This window comes from Heterodontus francisci, chromosome 2 (assembly GCF_036365525.1).
Source record: "Heterodontus francisci isolate sHetFra1 chromosome 2, sHetFra1.hap1, whole genome shotgun sequence".
NCBI classification, from domain to species: Eukaryota; Metazoa; Chordata; class Chondrichthyes; order Heterodontiformes; family Heterodontidae; genus Heterodontus; species Heterodontus francisci.
This window is the reverse complement of record NC_090372.1, coordinates 15996988-16015608: the sequence shown is the minus strand read 5'-3', so window position 1 is coordinate 16015608 and position 18621 is coordinate 15996988. Positions and strand designations below refer to the sequence as shown.

Here is an 18621-nt window from a genome sequence, read left to right as displayed (position 1 = left end):
AACCCATGCACACACAGGGAGAACTTGCAAACTCCACACAGGCAGTACCCAGAATTGAACCCGGGTCGCTGGAGCTGTGAGGCTGCGGTGCTAACCACTGCGCCACCCTGTACATTAATGTTAAATGGAGCATCACAGGCTGGAAGTGCACAATTTTCATGTGTGTGTTCTCAGAATGTACCAGAAGCAGAAAATTTACCCTTAAATGCTTTAATGTAAAGACAGGAACTGCTAACATTGGGAAAAGCAGAGGACAGTATAGCTAATGATGCAAAAGAGGCAGCAGATTGGTTACAGGAAAAGTCTGAAGGATGCAATATGATGAGAGGGCTGTCCCTGTGGATACAATAGAGGTCAAGGGCAGTTTGGATCCCATTCTCCTAATCACTCAATACTGCCAGATACTACACCTCCCGAAGCTCCAAAACCTTTTTTCAGTCTTGCTGGATCACCTCAGCGAACTGCCAGATCCTGGGACCCTCTATGTTCCCAAAATCCTAGGCCAGATTCCCAATTGTCCCTGATCCGATGATCACTCCAAAACCTCATCTCCAATTTTCCAGATCTGGTATGAAAAAAATGAGAGGGTCTAGAATTGTTCTATTAAATAGAAATTACATCACAGTATCTCATAACCCACTTAACGTACTGCTGTTTCCAATAAGACCAGACCCCAGACTCCTTCCCAGGGCAACTAAGACGACTGATAAATCTATACGCCGGTAATACTATTTAGCGTAACAGCTTTAATCTTAAAACCTCTCACTCATCATGAGCAATGACAGAAGAAATTTTCATATTACATAACAATTTGAACATGGCCATTCTAAGCAAAATCTTTGGGTGGATTTTCCTGCAGGCTTCGCGACCAAACGAGGCTGCCAAGCCTCCATTTGCTGGTAGCAAGACTGGCAGGGCAATCTTTCAGAAGCTGGCCTCCAAACTGCCCGCCTCCGAGCTCGCCATTCAATTAAGGACGACGGGTGGGCTCTCGATGCTGCAGACCCAACCTGAGGCTAGCAGCTCTGGAGCCTTTGCAGCCCCACTGGGAGAGGTGGACGCTGCTGAGGCATGTCAGGGACCGCGAGGGCACCTCAACATGGAGGCACCCTCACTGACCTGCACAGCAGTGCAGAAAGTGACAAGATCAAGGTCAGCAGGTCCGTCGGAATGGAGGGGAAACCCCTCCGCTGGATAGGGATCAGCTGCGATTGCGGCCTTTCGTGCTCAAGGACCTGTCAATGGGGCGTGGAGCCTCTGGCCCCCCAGCCTGCTGCAGGAAGCCATTTCCATTGAGCTGGCGGCCTCTGCACGCAGCCAGGGACCACTCCACCATTGACAAAATGCCATGGAGGCCACAAAATCACCCATAATTGGGGCCTTAATCATCTTAATTGGCTGCCTGTCTCCATGATTCCTGGGAAATTTCCCCAGCCCTCCTGGCTCTTATCCCGTCTCTACAGGGCCTGGAAAATGAAGCCCTTGTGAGTCTGCTGCTGGTGCCAAAAATGGGAGGCAAGTAACTGGACCAATAAGTGGCAGATGCAGATCAATGTGCATGAATATAAAATAATTGGTATGGGAGCAAGAAACCAAGAGGAAGACTTCCTATGCATGCTAGGTATAACAATTTAAATGCATGTAAACAGTAAGCGTAAACAATTTCACTACAGCGAGCACACAGAAAAAAAATCACATGCCCAACAGTATATGCTAAATGAAACAGTTCTTGGCTAGCTGGGTACCTGATGTGCAACCAATTGACATACTTTGAGTCTCTGAAAACTGAGAAAATCACCAAAATAAGAATTTCTGTTTGCCTATGGACAGCATACTCTCTCCTTGATACCCTCCACTTAACTAGGCCCGCAGAACTTAGGCATACTTTGAAAACAGGCAAGATTTAGAAACTTTCAAGTTTCTGTAGGAGTTTAACCATCTAAAAACCGTATACTTTAAAGCATAGAACACTAGTGCAGCAGGGAGTACAGCAGGCCATTTGTTTTGCTGGATTATCGGTATCAGCATAGTTAGATGTCACCCCTAAGTAACAGGTCTACATCTCCTGGTCCCATTAACAAACAAGGCTGACTGGCCAATTATCAACAGTACCCTGGAAAATTGTGAGCCTGCATGGTTCAGGTATTGGAATAGAATCAATTACAAAGGTCTGATTTTCTGTGGCTAATTTGGCTCCAAAGAAATCCTGCTCATCACCCCTTTCCTACTTCCAAGACAAGTCACACTTAGATGGAATATGGTATAGCATGCTGAACAGATGAGATCCAGAGATTACAATGGACAAATCTCTAACAATTTAGCATGATATTTAGCTGACGAAAAATGTGATGGCAGATAAGGTGCTGAATTGCATTAACAAATCACTGGAAGGGTAATTGAGGCAAGCAAGAATGATGGTTCTGAGTACCAAGAATTTAAGTTATGAGTTTAAGATGGAGGGGACTTCACAAAATTCAGTCTTCACCATGTCCAACAATTTACTCAGATCAATATTGTAAACAGCAGCATATACAAGTTAAAAGTGAGGAAATACAAAGTAAGAAAGAAAATCAGGATACTACAGTGTGCAATAAGGTAACTCAGAAGGCCACGAAGTCAAGACACAACTGGATACATTTCAGTTGACAGAAGGGATTGAGGGATGTGGTGAGAAGGTAGGTAAGTTGGGGGTTATCTTTGAAAACGGAAGGGCCTGTTTCTGAAAATTCTTTGCTCTGATGGGGCAGAACTTGAAATGCCGAAGCAGTTTCATTCAGATGCCACATGTGTGCTTAAAATCTGCATAGGAAATTATATACCACGAAGGCAACACAACAGCCTGTCTTCGATTGTAGTAGGATAGACACAATATTGCCTTCTACTGATAGAATAACAAAACAGCTTGAGAAATGCTTAACTTTTTAATATATTTTAAGCTTCATAGATAGATTAAGGTACAAATACAAAGGCTGCATAAATATTTAAAGTCAAACTTTCAAACCACAATATATCCATCAGTTAGAGGTGTCTATAAGCTTTTTTTCCATAGTAAAATGCTTTAATCTTCAAAAAAATAAACTAAATATATTAGTCCCTGAACTAAGGTTTGCAATACCAATGTAAAAAGATCTAACAAATCTCTCCAGCACCTCTGACTGTATCCTTATTAGAGTCATTCAACACAGTACAAATTAATGCAATGGCAAAGAGTCGCTGTACATTTTTACACTTTAAGGAGTAGGTATTTTAAGCAAATTTTCTTTTTGGGAGGCAATTCTGCAAAGTAAAGGGATGATAAGAGGTGTCTGGATATTCCAACCAAAATATAAATGGGTAAATTTATATTGTGTAAAACCAGATTATGCCCCCTGTCTTTAATTTATGTCAAACTATGGTATATACCAAAACAAGGATTTTCACATTAATTACAACCATGAAATCCCTACAGGCGTTTAGGTGAAAATAGCTGTTGTGTTTGCCTTTATAACAGTGACAGTAATCAAAAAATACTCATGAGTGTGAAGTGTGTTGGGATGCCCTGAGGGTCATGAGGTGCTATATAAATGCAAGTTTTTTTCTTACAAGCATGTAATATGTATGGTGAGCTTAAATTTGATGGGATAATTTATACAGTTTTAGTGTAATCTTTGTGCTGACAATAGCTGCCCATGTGATCTCTGTCAATACATAGCGGTGATCATAATGATTATTGGCTGTGACATCATTATTTCTTGATTAAATTGACAGTAAAGTTGATTACAAGGAAATTAAATGAAAAGAACACATTTTAAAGGTATGCAATATAATTTTAATTTAAATCAAAATGCTAAAGAAACAATTCTAATAAGATAAAGTATCTCCCAAACATGGGAGATGATAAAGAATAGGAGTCCATTTCTGAAATTTCCTTTCTGAAGCAACTTGACAAGAGCCACACAATGTCCTTAGTCTTCTGCTTCGTACCTAACAGTATTAAACACAAAGTTAATGTTCTACCTTCAGGATGAAGGGACACCATGAATTTTAATTTATAGCACTTTTTAAACATTCTAGGAGATCATTTTAAAATTATCTTTACTAATTTAAGGAACTATTTAAAGACATTCGACATAGAACATTGAGGGTATCCAATTTGAAGAAGCATACTCTTTCCTATGTGAAGTACTTTACACATAAAATTTACACATATACATATTAAAATGAAATAGAGAAGACTATCAAGTCTGTCTTATGAAAGAAGCATCAAGCAATATGACCACCAACCCTTGCAAATCTCCTGGGACAGATATAAAAACAAGGTTTTTAAAAAGCCCTATGCAAAATTCAAGGAAAAATGAATTCTGGAAAATGCATTGCTGATGCATCCCCCCACCCGCCCTCAAAGGCAAGAAAAATGAGTTCGAGGAGACAACAATGAATGAGGTACATCATCCAATATCCCATCTGTCCTTTGTATGCAGCTATATCTGCATTCTTCAGCTCCTTTTTGAAGGATTGCAGCAAATCTGTACCCACTGCATGAGCCAGCAACCTACTCCAAAGGTCAATGACCCTCTGTAAAAATAATAACCTCCTGACATCTAACCTAGTTCTATGCTTATGTAAACTATGTACATGTCCCCTTGTTCTCCCTAATTTATCTAATTCAAATAATCTGTCCACATGTTCACAGTCTAAGCCCCTCTTCATTTTTAACTTAAATCAAGTCTTCCTGAAGTATACACTTTTCTAGAGTAAAAAGACGCATCTCCCTGAGCCTCTCATGATAACTGAGGGTTATTAAACTAGATACCTACATCTCTCACTATGTGTTGGGATCAGAAATGGACACAGCATTTTAGACAGGGCATAACCAAGGTCTTCTATGAGGATACTATGGTGCTCTTTGTTTCATACTGAATTGTCCTAGCTATACATCATAATATGCTATTTGCTTTCATTATAACTTTCAGCTCTTCCTGTGGACCTTTGGAGACTTGTGCATGATGACACCCAAGCCTCTTTCCCCCTCAATAGAGTTTAATTCAGAAGCCACTGTCCCATCTACTTTGAACTACAGACCTGTTAGCCTGACATCAGTAGTAGGGAAAATGCTAGAATCTATTACAAAGGATGTGATAACTGGATACTTCGAAAATAATGGTAGGATTGGGCAGTCAACATGGATTTATGAAAGGGAAATCATGTTAAACCGGTTAGAACTTTTTGAGGATGTAACTAGCATAATAGATAAGGGGGGAACCAGTGGATGTGGTGTATTTGGATTTTCAGAAGCTTTTGATAAGGTCTCACACAAGAGATTAGTAAGCAAAACTAGACCACTTGGGACTGGGGGTAATTTTTTAAAATTCATTCATGGGATGTGGGGGTCGGTGGCTAGGCCACCATTTACTGCCCATCCCTAATTGCCCTTGAGAAGGTGGTGGTGAGCTGCAGTCCATGTGAGGTAGGTACACCCACGGTGCTGTTAGGAAGGGAGTTCCAGGATTTTGACCTAGCGACAGTGAAGGAACAGTGATATAGTTCCAAGTCAGAATGGTGTGTGACTTGGAGGGGAACTTGCAGGTGGTGGTGTTCCCATGCATTTGCTGCCCTCGTCCTTCTAGTTGTAGAGGTCGCGGGTTTGGAAGGTACTGTCTAACGAGCCTTGGTGCGTTGCTGCAGTACATCTTGTAGATGGTACACACTGCTGCCACTGTGCGTCGGTGGTGGAGGAAGTGAATGTTGAAGATGGTGGATGGGGTGCCAATCAAGCGGCTGCTTTGTCCTGGATGGTGTCGAGCTTCTTGAGTGTTGTTGGAGCTGCACCCATCCAGGCAAGTGGAGAGCATTCCATCACATTCCTGACTTGTGCCTTGTAGATGGTGGACAGGCTTTGGGGAGTCAGGAGATGAGTTACTCGCCGCAGGATTCCTTGCCTCTGACCTGCTCTTGTAGCCACGGTATTTATACGGCTACTCCAGTTCAGTTTCTGGTCAATGGTAGCCCCTAGGATGTTGATAGTGGGGATTCAGTGATGGTAATGCCATTGAATGACAAAGGGAGATGGTTAGATCCTTTCTTGTTGGAGATGGTTGAGAATTGGTTAACAGACAGAAAGCAGAGAGTAGGAATAAATGGGTCATTCTCAGGTTGGGAGGTTGTGACTAGTGGGGAACTGCAAGGATCAGTGCTTGGGCCCCAGCTATTCACAATTTATAGCAACGATTTGAATGTGGGGGCCAAATGTAATATTTCCAAGTTTGCTGATGATACAGAACTAGGTGGGAATGTGTATTGTGAGGAGGATGCAAAGAGGCTTCAAGGGGATTTAGACAGACTAAGTGAGTGGGCAAGAACATGGTAGATGGAATGTAATGTGGAAAAATGTAAAGTTATCCACTTTGGTAGGAAAAACAGAAATGCAGAGTATTTCTTAAATGGTGAGCAATTGGGAAGTGTTGATGTTCAAAGGGACCTGGGTGTCTTTGTTCATAAGTCAGTGAAAGCTAGCATACAGGTACAGCAAGCAATTAGGAAGGCAAATGGTATGTTGGCCTTTATTGCGAGGATTTGAGTACAGAAGTCTTGCTGCAATTGTATTGAACCCTGATGAGACTGCAACTGGAATAGTGTGTACGGTATTGGTCTCCTTATCCAAGGAAGGATATACTTGCAAGAGAGGGAGTGCAACCAAGGTTCATCAGACGGATTCCTGGGATGGCAGGACTGTCCAATGAGGAGAGATTGAGGAGGCTGAGCCTGTATTATTAGAGTTTAGAAGAATGAGAGGTTATCTCATTGAAGCATAAAAAATTCTTACAGGGCTCAATGCAGGAAGGATGTTTCCCCTGAACCAGCAGACACAGTCTCAGAATAAGAGGTAGGCCATTTAGGACTGAGATAACGAGGAATTTCTTCACTCAGAGGGTGGTGAATCGTTGGAATTCTCTACATGAGGTGTGCAGGCTCAGTCATTGAATATGTTCAAGACAAAGACAGATAGATTTCTAGATATTAAAGATATCAAGGGATCTAGGGATAGTGCGGGAAATGGCATTGAAGTAGATCATTCATGATCTAGTTGAATGGCGGACCAGTATCAAGGGGCCTACTCCTGCTCCTATTTCCTATGTTCCTATGATATTATCTGCTAACGTTCTGCTCAATTCTGTATCTTGTCCAACACATTTGATATTTCAATAAAAGCAAAATATTGCAGATGCTGGAAATCTGAAATAAAAACAAGAAATGCTGGAAATACTCAGCAGGTCTGGCAGCATCTGTGGAAAGAGAAGCAGAGTTAACGTTTCAGGTCAGTTAACAGGTCAGAAGAAGGGTCACCGACCTGAAACGTTAACTCTGCTTCACTTTCCACAGATGCTGCCAGACATTTAATATTTCCTCAGGTCACATTTGCAGATGATGTCAAACAACGATGCATTGTTGAGTCAATTTCCATTTCCTTTCAAACCGTGGACAATTGTAAATAGGTTTGAAACCCTTAGAAAGTTTACAGCAGATTTTGCTTGCCCATCAGTTAAACAATCAGCTAACCGGATGCATCTACCAACAACCAGAAAGCACCCCAGCTTGCTCAGTGTTCAAAAGAAAATGCCTCTCTCATCAGATCATTAATTATAATAAATGCAATGGGCCGTACTTATGCAGATTTATATAATGCTCTTGGTGGAGCTGAAAGTCAACATTACAGTGAATTGAGGTATAACATTATAGCTGCAGGTATCTGTTTTGACACTAATAGATGTGTGAAGTGAGATGCTTCTTTCAAATTGAGAAAAAGATGCAAAGACACTGACTGGAGCCCCAGTCACCATTAGTGAACTACAAACAAATCTAAAGATAATATAATAAAGCAATAATGACCAGAAACTATGAACAAAGAACAGTACAGCACAGGAACAGGCCATTCGGCCCTCCAAGCCTGCGCCGATCTTGATGTCTGCCTAAACTAAAACCTTCTGCACTTCCGGGGTCCGTATCCCTCTATTCCCTTCCTATTCATGTATTTGTCAAGATGCCTCTTAAACGTCTCTATGGTACCTGCTTCCACCACCTCCCCCGGCAACAAGTTCCAGGCACTCACCACCCTCTGTGTAAAGAACTTGCCTCGCACATCCCCTCTAAACTTTTCCCCTCTCACCTTAAATCTATGTCCCCTAGTAACTGACTCTTCTACCCTGGGAAAAAGCTTCTGACTATCCACTCTGTCCATGCCGCTGAGAACTTTGTAAACCTCTATCATGTCGCCCCTCCACCTCCGTCGTCCCAGTGAAAACAATCCGAGTTTATCCAACCTCTCCTCATAGCTAATGCCCTCCAGACCAGGCAACATCCTGGTAAACCTCTTCTGTACCCTCTCCAAAGCCTCCACGTCCTTCTGGTAGTGTGGCGACCAGAATTGCACGCAATATTCTAAGTGTGGCCTAACTAAAGTTCTGTACAGCTGCAGCATGAAGACAACAATAATAATCACTTTGACATACAATTTCTGTAGAAAGTTGAATTATGCCCTGATGGTTTCCAATGAAGCAATGCTAAGTCTCAAATCAATGACTTGGATTCAGAAACCCAGTGCAAATTAGAAGGGAATGTGCAGCCAAAGGAGGCAGCTCTGAAATTGCATATAGGAAGGAAAAGTTCATGAATAATGTTGAAATAGTATATTGAAAAAAGATGAAAGAGGGCGGCACAGTGGCGCAGCGGTTAGCACTGCAGCCTCACAGCTCCAGGGACCCGGGTTCGATTCTGGGTACTGCCTGTGTGGAGTTTGCAAGTTCTCCCTGTGTCTGCGTGGGTTTTCTCCGGGTGCTCCGGTTTCCTCCCACAAGCCAAAAGACTTGCACGTTGGTAGGTAAATTGACCATTATAAAATTGTCACTAGTATCGGTAGGTGGTAGGGAAATATAGGGACAGGTGGGGATGGTTGGTAGGAATATGGGATTAGTGTAGGATTAGTATAAATGGGTGGTTGATGGTCGGCACAGACTCGGTGGGCCGAAGGGCCTGTTTCAGTGCTGTATCTCTAAAAAAAAAAAGACCCAAGACCCTCAGTAAACTTGACACTCAACATGCATAATCAATGTAGCATAGCAATCAAAGCCAAAAGAATGCCAAACTACATTGCAAAAACAGTAGAGTAAAAATCAGAGGAAGTCATGACCAAACTGTACAGTGCTAGTCAGATCATATCTTGAGTACTGTGCCCAGTTCTGGCCACTGAGGGGAAAACAGGAAACAGCCAAGCTTTGGAGGTGATGCAGAGAAGAGTCAAGAGGCTGATACCTAGTGTCAAAGAACTTAGTTATAGGGAAAGACTGGAGAAACATGGGCCTAGAAATTAGACTGCATAATGCACATTCCACCTAAGGCCTCAAAACTGCAGGATAGATGCATGCTTCCTGTGCCGACTTCCACAGCAGCATTCGAGAACAATGGTGTTCACTCTCTCTCAGTTTCAGCCATTTCTGTCTTTCGCAAAGTCATTCCTCATAGCACTTCTTGCTGAGCCACAATCCAACACCCCTTTAAGATGTTTATAGCTTGGGTTCCTCCCAATATTGGGCCACTGCCCACCGTCAGGCATTCAACCAACGAACAGCACAGGTATTACATAGGATATATGGCACAGAAACAGGCCATTCTGCCCAACCATCCATGCAGTGTTTATGGTCCACTCGAGCCTCCTCCCATCTTTCCTCATCTAAATCTATCATCGTAACCCTCTATCCCCTTCTCCCTCATATGCTTGTCTAGCTTCCCCTTAAATGCATATATACTATTCGCATCAGCCCCTCCCTGTGGTAGCAAGTTCCATATTCTCACCACTCTTTGGATAAAGGCGATTCTTCTGAATTCTCCATTCGATTTCTTGGTGACTATCTTAAATTAATGACTTCTGGTTATGTTCTTCCCCACAAGTGGAAACATTCTCTCCACGCTATCAAAACCTTTCATACTTTTAAAGGCCTCTATTAGGTCACCCCTCAATCTTCTTCCTTCAAGAGAAAAAAGATCCAGCCTGATCATCCTTTCCTGATAATGCATACCCTCACATTTCTGGTATCATACTTGTGAATCTTCCCTGCACCCTCTCCAGTGGGTCTATATCCTTTTTAATAATATGGTGACTGAACTGCATGCAGTACTCGAAGTGTGGTCTAGAATAGAACATAGAACATTACAGCGCAGTACAGGCCCTTCGGCCCTCGATGTTGCGCCGACCTGTGAAACCATCTGACCTACACTATTCCATTTTCATCCATATGTCTATCCAATGACCACTTAAATGCCCTTAAGGTTGGCGAGTCTACTACTGTTGCAGGCAGGGCATTCCACGCCCCTACTACTCTCTGAGTAAAGAAACTACCTCTGACATCTGTCCTATATCTATCACCCCTCAACTTAAAGCTATGTCCCCTCGTGTTTGCCATCACCATCCGAGGAAAAAGACTCTCACTATCCACCCTATCTAACCCTCTGATTATCTTATATGTCTCTATTAAGTCACCTCTCCTCCTCCTTCTCTCTAACGAAAACAACCTCAAGTCCCTCAGCCTTTCCTCGTAAGACCTTCCCTCCATACCAGGCAACATCCTAGTAAATCTCCTCTGCACCCTTTCCAAAGCTTCCACATCCTTCCTATAATGCGGTGACCAGAACTGCACGCAATACTCCAGGTGCGGCCGCACCAGAGTTTTGTACAGCTGCAGCATGACCTCGTGGCTCCGAAACTCGATCCCCCTACTAATAAAAGCTAACACACCATATGCCTTCTTAACAGCCCTATTAACCTGGGTGGCAACTTTCAGGGATTTATGTACCTGGACACCAAGATTTCTCTGCTCATCTACACTACCAAGAATCTTCCCATTAGCCCAGTACTCTGCATTCCTGTTACTCCTTCCAAAGTGAATCACCTCACACTTCTCCGCATTAAACTCCATTTGCCATCTCTCAGCCAAGCTCTGCAGCCTATCTATGTCCCTCTGTAACCTACAACATCCTTCGGCACTATCCACAACTCCACCGGCCTTCGTGTCATCCGCAAATTTACTAACCCACCCTTCTACACCCTCATCCAGGTCATTTATAAAAATGACAAACAGCAGTGGCCCCAAAACAGATCCTTGCGGTACACCACTAGTAACTAAACTCCAGGATGAACATTTGCCATCAACCACCACCCTCTGTCTTCTTTCAGCTAGCCAATTTCTGATCCAAAGCACTAAATCACCTTCAATCCCATACTTCCGTATTTTCTGCAATAGCCTACCGTGGGGAACCTTATCAAACGCCTTACTGAAATCCATATACACCACATCCACGGCTTTACCCTCGTCCACCTGTTTGGTCACCTTCTCAAAAAACTCAGTAAGGTTTGTGAGGCACGACCTACCCTTCACAAAACCGTGCTGACTATCTCTAATGAACTTATTCTTTTCAAGATGATTATAAATCCTAACCAAGGTTCGATGCAGGTTGAGTATAACTTACCTACTTTTCAATTCTATCCCTCCAGAAATAATTCCTTGTGCTTGGTTTTTTTATAGTCTTGCTAACCAGCGATGCAACTTTTAGTGATTGCTACATTTGTACTCAGAGATCACTCTGTTCCTCTAACCCACTAGACTCTCACCTTCCAAGTAATGTGACCTCCCTTGTCTTCCTACCAAATTATCTGTGTTGAACTTCATTTGCCAATTATTTGCCCATCCTGCAAGTGTATTAATGTCCTCCTATATTTTGTTCCAGTCTTCCTCAGGATTGACTATTTCCCCCACCCCACCACCAACCGCACACCCCGCCTCCCCGCCTAATTTGGTGTCATCTGCCGTTTAGAAGTCGTGTTTTTGATTCCAGGTAGCACTGACTGCATGCACAGGTCATGAAGATTAGCAGGTGGCACATCTAATAACAACTGGGTTATCACATATTATATTTCTAGACCATGGGCTTTTCAGCCTGGTGAGGAAGTATCCAAAGTGATCTTATAAAAGATAGTTATGAGGATGGAAAGGTTAATTTGGAATATAACTTAAATATTACTTAAAATCGTAAATGAGTAGGACAAAAGGAATTTGGGTGCAAAAAGCATAAAAGACAAATTTAACACTGATCTCAGACAGTAATTTTTCAGCTAAAGAATGCTCAACATTTGGAATGAGCTTCCAGATAGAGTGGCGAAGGCAAATCCAAGAATCATTTTTAAAAAGTTAGATGCTGAAATGGGAGAGACTTTAGAATATTTTGGATGGATAAGTAAAGACAGGCTGAATGGCCTTGTTTGTCCATAATGATATTGAGAAATCTGGATTGGAATCTGAATTGACAGAAATGTCAACTTACTGTAAAAGACGTTTGCGCAATTCCTTCACTTGCTCATTCTTCTTAGTTAATATTTCTTTCATATTGCGATAAGCAGCCGTTTCCTGGAACTTCTTTTCTAACTCCTGTTATTAAAATTAACATTTCATTGGAAGAGTAGCCAGTAGACAGTCAATCAATATACATGACAGGGCAAGGCTTCCTTTCTAGTAAAACAAAACATTTTATTTACATAAGGCTTGAAAACTGTTGTGTTATTCACTGGCTGGCTGCTTCTGTTATGTTTTTTGGGCAGAACCTTCCATTTGGGCAGAGGCGTAAACCAAGTGGTAACAGATTACCTACCCATTATAGACCTCAGCTTTCCATTCACTTCAATGGAGAGGCCAATCAGATGGGTTAAGACTGGCGGCCAATCCACTACCCCATTTTACATCCCCACTGAAGTTGAAAGTTCTGCCCTTTCTTTCCTGCAAAGACCACCTTTAATGTCTTTGGTATTTATTTACAATAGCAATGCTCTATTATAGGAAGCATTCTGTACTGCTTGTGATGGGATATTATACTGGCACTATTGCTAAGGGAGGAAAGACTGTAGGGCTGCAGTTTTTAAAACCAAACACCAAACAATTGTGGCGAAGTTGATGTGGTTGTTTTACAAATGTTAAATTCCACTATCAATGACCCTCAGTTACGTTTTATATTATTCCTCTTTGTTCATAGTTGTATAATATGTATATTTCCTCAACACTGGCACTGAAACAACAGTGTAAGGAAGGCGTAATGCCAATTTTCAACACAAAAGAGATAGGAAACTCATTTGTAACTAACACTGATTTTATCTGCAGTATTTTGCTTTTATTTTAGTGTTTAATTCACTGCCACTTCTCTTCCAGGAATGCCTACCTTGAAGAAGTTCTGCTCTTCTCTCCGACGGGATTTTCGTTTGTCTCTTTTACCTTGTTTACCTTCATTGCTTTCTATTTCCCTCCTGGTGTTTGATAAAGTGTCTACCAAAACTCGTTTTCACAGCCACATCTCCTTCCTCAGTGACTGCCTCCGGCTCCGACTTATTCCACGTGGATTCCAACTGCATTTTCATCCATCATGTTTTGAATCCACCCAGGATTACAGGTATCTCCGAGAAATACAACGTTCCTCGGACTGCTACTCTCGCTGCATCCTGAGATCCACACTCAGTGCTATGCGCCGCCACATGCACGCCACATGCACACACTGAACCTCTCTCTCCAGCAGCACCGCCTCACCTCATCTCAAAGCTGTTCTACTCCGCAGTTTCGTTTCATCCTTCGTCTCATCCGATGCATTAACAAAAAACCTTTTTTCTTCCTTTCAGATGTCAAGGAACGCAAGCTCCAGCAGCTGATGGGGACGAATGCTCCTCCAGATCCTCCTTCCGCTTCACTTCCCTCTGACCCCACCCCTTCTGATCTGGCCCCTTGCCGTGTATTCACTATACTCTCTGACCTCCCCCTCTCTGATGCTGAACGTTCTGTACTCAGCAAAGGTCTCAGTTTTATCCCCTTACGTCCCCACCTCAATGAATTTCGCGCTCGGCAGGACGTTGAGCTCTTCTTCCGTCACCTCCGGGCTCACTTCTTGGACCAGGAGTCCTCCCCCCGACCAGCAGACCCATTCACCCGCCTCCAGCATTCTCCCTCTACCTGGACCCCTCCCCCTGGCCTCTTACCCGCTCTTGATCTCTTCATTGAAAACTGTCGTCGAGACATTGGTCATCTCAATTTCTCTGCCCCCCTCACTCACTCTAACCTGTCTCACTCTGAACTTGAGGTACTCCGTTCTCTCAGGTCTAACCCCGACATGGTCATCAAACCTGCAGACAAGGGTGGTGATGTTGTTGTATGGCGTACCGACCTCTACCTTGCAGAAGCTCAACGCCAACTCACAGACACTTCTTCCTACCTCCCTCTGGACCATGACCCCACCACTGAACATCAAGTCACTGTCCAAAGGACTGTCACTGACCTCATCTCCTCTGGAGATCTTCTGTCTACAGCTTCCAACCTCATAGTCCCACAACCCCGGACAGCCCGCTTCTACCTCCTTCCCAAAATCCACAAACGGGACTGTCCCAGCAGACCCATTGTGTCAGCCTGCTCCTGCCCCACTGAACTTATTTCTTCCTATCTTGACTCTATCTTTTCTCCGCTGGTCCAGTCTCTTCCCACCTACATCCGTGACTCTTCTGATGCCCTACGTCATTTTGACAATTTCCAGTTTCCTGGTCCCAACCGCCTCCTCTTCACCATGGACGTCCAATCGCTCTACACCTCCATCCCCCACCAGGATGGTTTAAAGGCTCTACGCTTCTTCCTTGAACAGAGGCCCAACCAGTCCCCATCCACCACCACCCTTCTCCGCCTGGCTGAACTTGTTCTCACATTGAACAACTTCTCCTTCAACTCCACTGACTTCCTTCAAGTAAAAGTGTTGCTATGGGTACCTGCATGGGTCCTAGTTATGCCTGTCTTTTTGTGGGATATGTCGAGCATCCTTTGTTCCAGTCCTACTCAGGCCCCCTCCCCCAACTCTTTTTCCGGTACATTGAAGACTGTATTGGTGCCGTTTCCTGCTCCTGCCCTGAACTGGAAAACTTTATCAACTTTGCTTCCAATTTCCACCCTTCTCTCACCTTTACATGGTCCATCTCTGACACTTCCCTTCCTCGACTTCTCTGTCTCCATCTCTGGGGATAGGATGTCTACTAATATCCATTATAAGCCTACCGACTTCCCCAGCTACCTGGACTACACTTCTTCATACCCTACCCCCTGTAAGGATTCCATTCCATTCTCCCAGTTTCTCCGTCTCCGACGCATCTGCTCTGATGATGCTACCTTCCATGACAGCGCTTCTGATATGACCTCCTTTTTCCTCAACCGAGGATTCCTCCCCACTGTTGTTGACAGGGCCCTCAACAGTGTCCGGCCCATTTCCCGCACCTCTACCCTCACCCCTTCCCCTCCCTCCCAGAACCGTGATAGGGTTCCCCTTGTCCTCAATGTCCACCCCATCAGCCTCCATATCCAAAGGATCATCCTCCGCCATTTCTGCCACCTCCAGTGTGATGCCACTACCAAAGGCATCTTCCCCTCCCTTCCCCGGTCAGCATTCCGAAGGGATCGTTCCCTCCGCGACACCCTGGTCCACTCCTCCATTACCCCCACTACCTCGTCCCCGTCCCATGGCACCTTCCCCTGCAATTGCAGGAGGTGTAATACCTGCCCTTTTACCTCCTCTCTCCTCACTATACCAGGCCCCAAACACTCCTTTCAGGTGAAGCAGCGATTTACTTGTACTTCTTTCAATGTAGTATACTGTATTCGCTGCTCACAATGTGGTCTCCTCTACATTGGGGAGACCAAACGCAGACTGGGTGACCGCTTTGCGGAACACCTCCGCTCAGTCCGCAAGCAGGACCCTGAGCATCCGGTTGCTTGCCATTTCAACACTCCCCCCTGCTCACATCTCTATCCTGGGCTTGCTGCAGTGTTCCAGTGAACATCAACGCAAGCTCGAGGAACAGCATCTCATTTACCGGTTAAGCGCACTACAGCCTGCCAGATTGAACATTGAGTTCAATAATTTCAGAGCATGACGGGCCCCCCATTTAACTTTTATTTTTAGTTATTTTTTCTTTTTTACATTTTTTTTTGTTTATTTCATTTCATCTTAGTTTGTTCAGTTTGCTTACCCACTTTTTTTTTTCATGTTTGTACTTGCTGCTGTTCAATCTTCAGTCCAGTAACACCTTATGTGTACTAATGCTTTGTCTTTCAATACACCATTAACATATTGTTTGCCTTTGCTCCATGACCTTTTGGTCAGCTAGATTTGTCCAATCTACACCTTCTCCTTTGTTATCTCTTGCCCCACCCCCGCCTCACTTGCTTATAACCTTTGACATTTCTAATATTTGCTAGTTCCGAAGAAGGGTCACTGACCCGAAACGTTAACTCTGCTTCTCTTTCCACATGCTGAGTGGTTCCAGCATTTCTTGTTTTTATTTCAGATTTCCAGCATCTGCAGTATTTTGCTTTTATATTACTGATCTTTATGTTGTGCCTGAGTTGCCTCATCATTTGCAATAATTGATCAAAACCTTTACTGAAACTCTCAGCTTCTCATTAACATAGCTGTTTCCACCACTCCCCACACCCCATGCAAAAGACCAGACAATGCTAGTTTCCTGTATTTATGGCAGTCTGAACAGGCCTGATTTTTCACTGATTTCTGCTTGCTTATGCCAGTTTTTTGGGTCAAGGCGCATGGAGTGAGATTGGCACAAAATTTTGGTGTCTGAACGTTCTGGCACCTTGGAATAGTGCCAAAGTGCCTCAAGGTGCTCGAGTGAGGACTATAAAATTCAAAGAAAAAATGTTTCCTTCAGAGGGAGGCTGGGGAATACAAAACTGAAGCATCTTACAGCTCTGTTTCTGCTGAATTTTATACTTATTCATACAATTTGCTCTGTAGGGAGTCTGGTGTCCTCAAAGACAGCAAATGGGAAGTAGTATAATCGAGGTTGTTACAAAAGTTGGTAGGTTTGTAATAGATGTCAGTAGAAGGCCCATAACTGGTGAGAGAGAGAATGAGATCAGTCAGCCAGGGAAATTATAGTTTGGTGATCAGTTACGGGGTTGTGGTCCAGGGAATCAATGTTCAGATTCAGCAAAGCAGAGGTCCCTCAGCCATACAAAAATAGCATTCCTTTGTCAATGAGTTTGATAATGATGTCAGGAATAGACATTAGAGACCAGTATACTGTAGGTTCAGAGGGAGTTAAGTAAGTGAGGCAATGGGTAAACCGGCAAGACCACATCATTGAACCTTTCTCACTTTGAAGTATCATATTAACTCCTCACTTCCTCCAGATAAAAAGTGTGACGCTATGAATCTGCTTGGGCTCTAACTACGCCTATCTTGCTGTAAGATAGGAACAGTCTTTGTCTGATTCAAGTGCCCTCACTGACCTCTTTTTCCATTACATGTCTCACATAAAGCTACTTCATGATCTCGTCGTGATACAGTGAATTTCATTAACTCTGCCTCAAATTTTCACTCGTCCCTTACCTTCACATGATGTAGCTCTGATTCTTATTTTCTTCACGGACTTCTCTTTATCTACAGGAATTGGTTTTTCACTCATAACATCTATTACAAGCCCACTGATTCCCAGAACTTAGGTGATGAGGAGTATTTGTTTTTATGCAAGTTATGATGATCTGGGATGCATTTTCTGAAAGGGAGGTGGAAGCAGATTCAACAGTAACTTTCAAAAAGGGAATTGAATATATAATTGAAAAGGAAACATTTTGGGACTATGGGAAAAGAGGAGAGTTTGACTAGATTTTTAGATTAGATTAGATTAGAGATACAGCACTGAAACAGGCCCTTCGGCCCACCGAGTCTGTGCCGAACATCAACCACCCATTTATACTAATCCTATATTCCTACCAAACATCCCCACCTGTCCCTATATTTCCCTACCACCTACCTATACTAGTGACAATTTATAATGGCCAATTTACCTGTCAACCTGCAAGTCTTTTGGCTTGTGGGAGGAAACCGGAGCACCCGGAGAAAACCCACGCAGACACAGGGAGAACTTGCAAACTCCACACAGGCAGTACCTGGAATCGAACCCGGGTCCCTGGAGCTGTGAGGCTGCAGTGCTAACCACTGTGCCACTAATTGGATAGTTCTTTCAAATTCGTGATGGGCCGAATGGCCTCCTTTTGTGCTGTATGAATCTGTAAACTACCTGGATTATACTTTATTTTTTAAATGTTCACTCTTGGACATCACTGGCAAGATTTGGATTTTTTTTATTTACCTATCCCTAATTGCCCTGTGTTTCATACAACCTAGTTGCTTGCTAGATTACCTCAGAGGATAGTTAATAGCCAACCACATTGACGTGGGAGTGGAGCCATATATAGGCCAGACCAGATAAGGAAGGCAGGATTCTCAAATTGTCACATTCTCTGGATCATTAGACCAGGCCTCTAGATTGCTGGTCATACGAACATACAAATTAGGAGCAGGGGTAGGCCACTCGGTCCCTCGAGCCTGCTCCACCATTCAGTAAGTTTATGGCTGAACTGATTTCTCCACATTACCACCTACCCCCGATAACCTTTCACCACCTTGCTTATCAAGAATCTTAAACATATTCAAAGACTCTGCTTCCACTGCCTTTTGAGGAACAGAATTCCAAAGACTCACAACCCTCAGAGAAAAAATTTCTCA

At 43.4% G+C, this 18621-nt stretch overlaps 1 protein-coding gene across 2 annotated transcripts in view; it reads right to left on the bottom strand.

Annotated features, from left to right (window-relative positions):
- Nucleotides 1-2328: 2328 nt before the first annotated feature.
- Nucleotides 2329-18621, bottom strand: part of LOC137382639 (leucine zipper transcription factor-like protein 1) — a 68534-nt gene continuing 52241 nt past the window's right edge. The window contains exons 9-10 of one of the 2 annotated variants that reach the window (XM_068054845.1): nucleotides 12349-12452; nucleotides 3786-3963 (exon numbers count right to left, since the gene is read on the bottom strand). In XM_068054845.1, coding sequence (XP_067910946.1) covers nucleotides 3945-3963; nucleotides 12349-12452 — 123 coding nt within the window. In that variant the 3' untranslated portion in view covers nucleotides 3786-3944. Of the gene's footprint in view, nucleotides 3964-12348; nucleotides 12453-18621 lie in introns of both variants that reach the window. The other variant, XM_068054854.1, reaches the window with a different exon arrangement.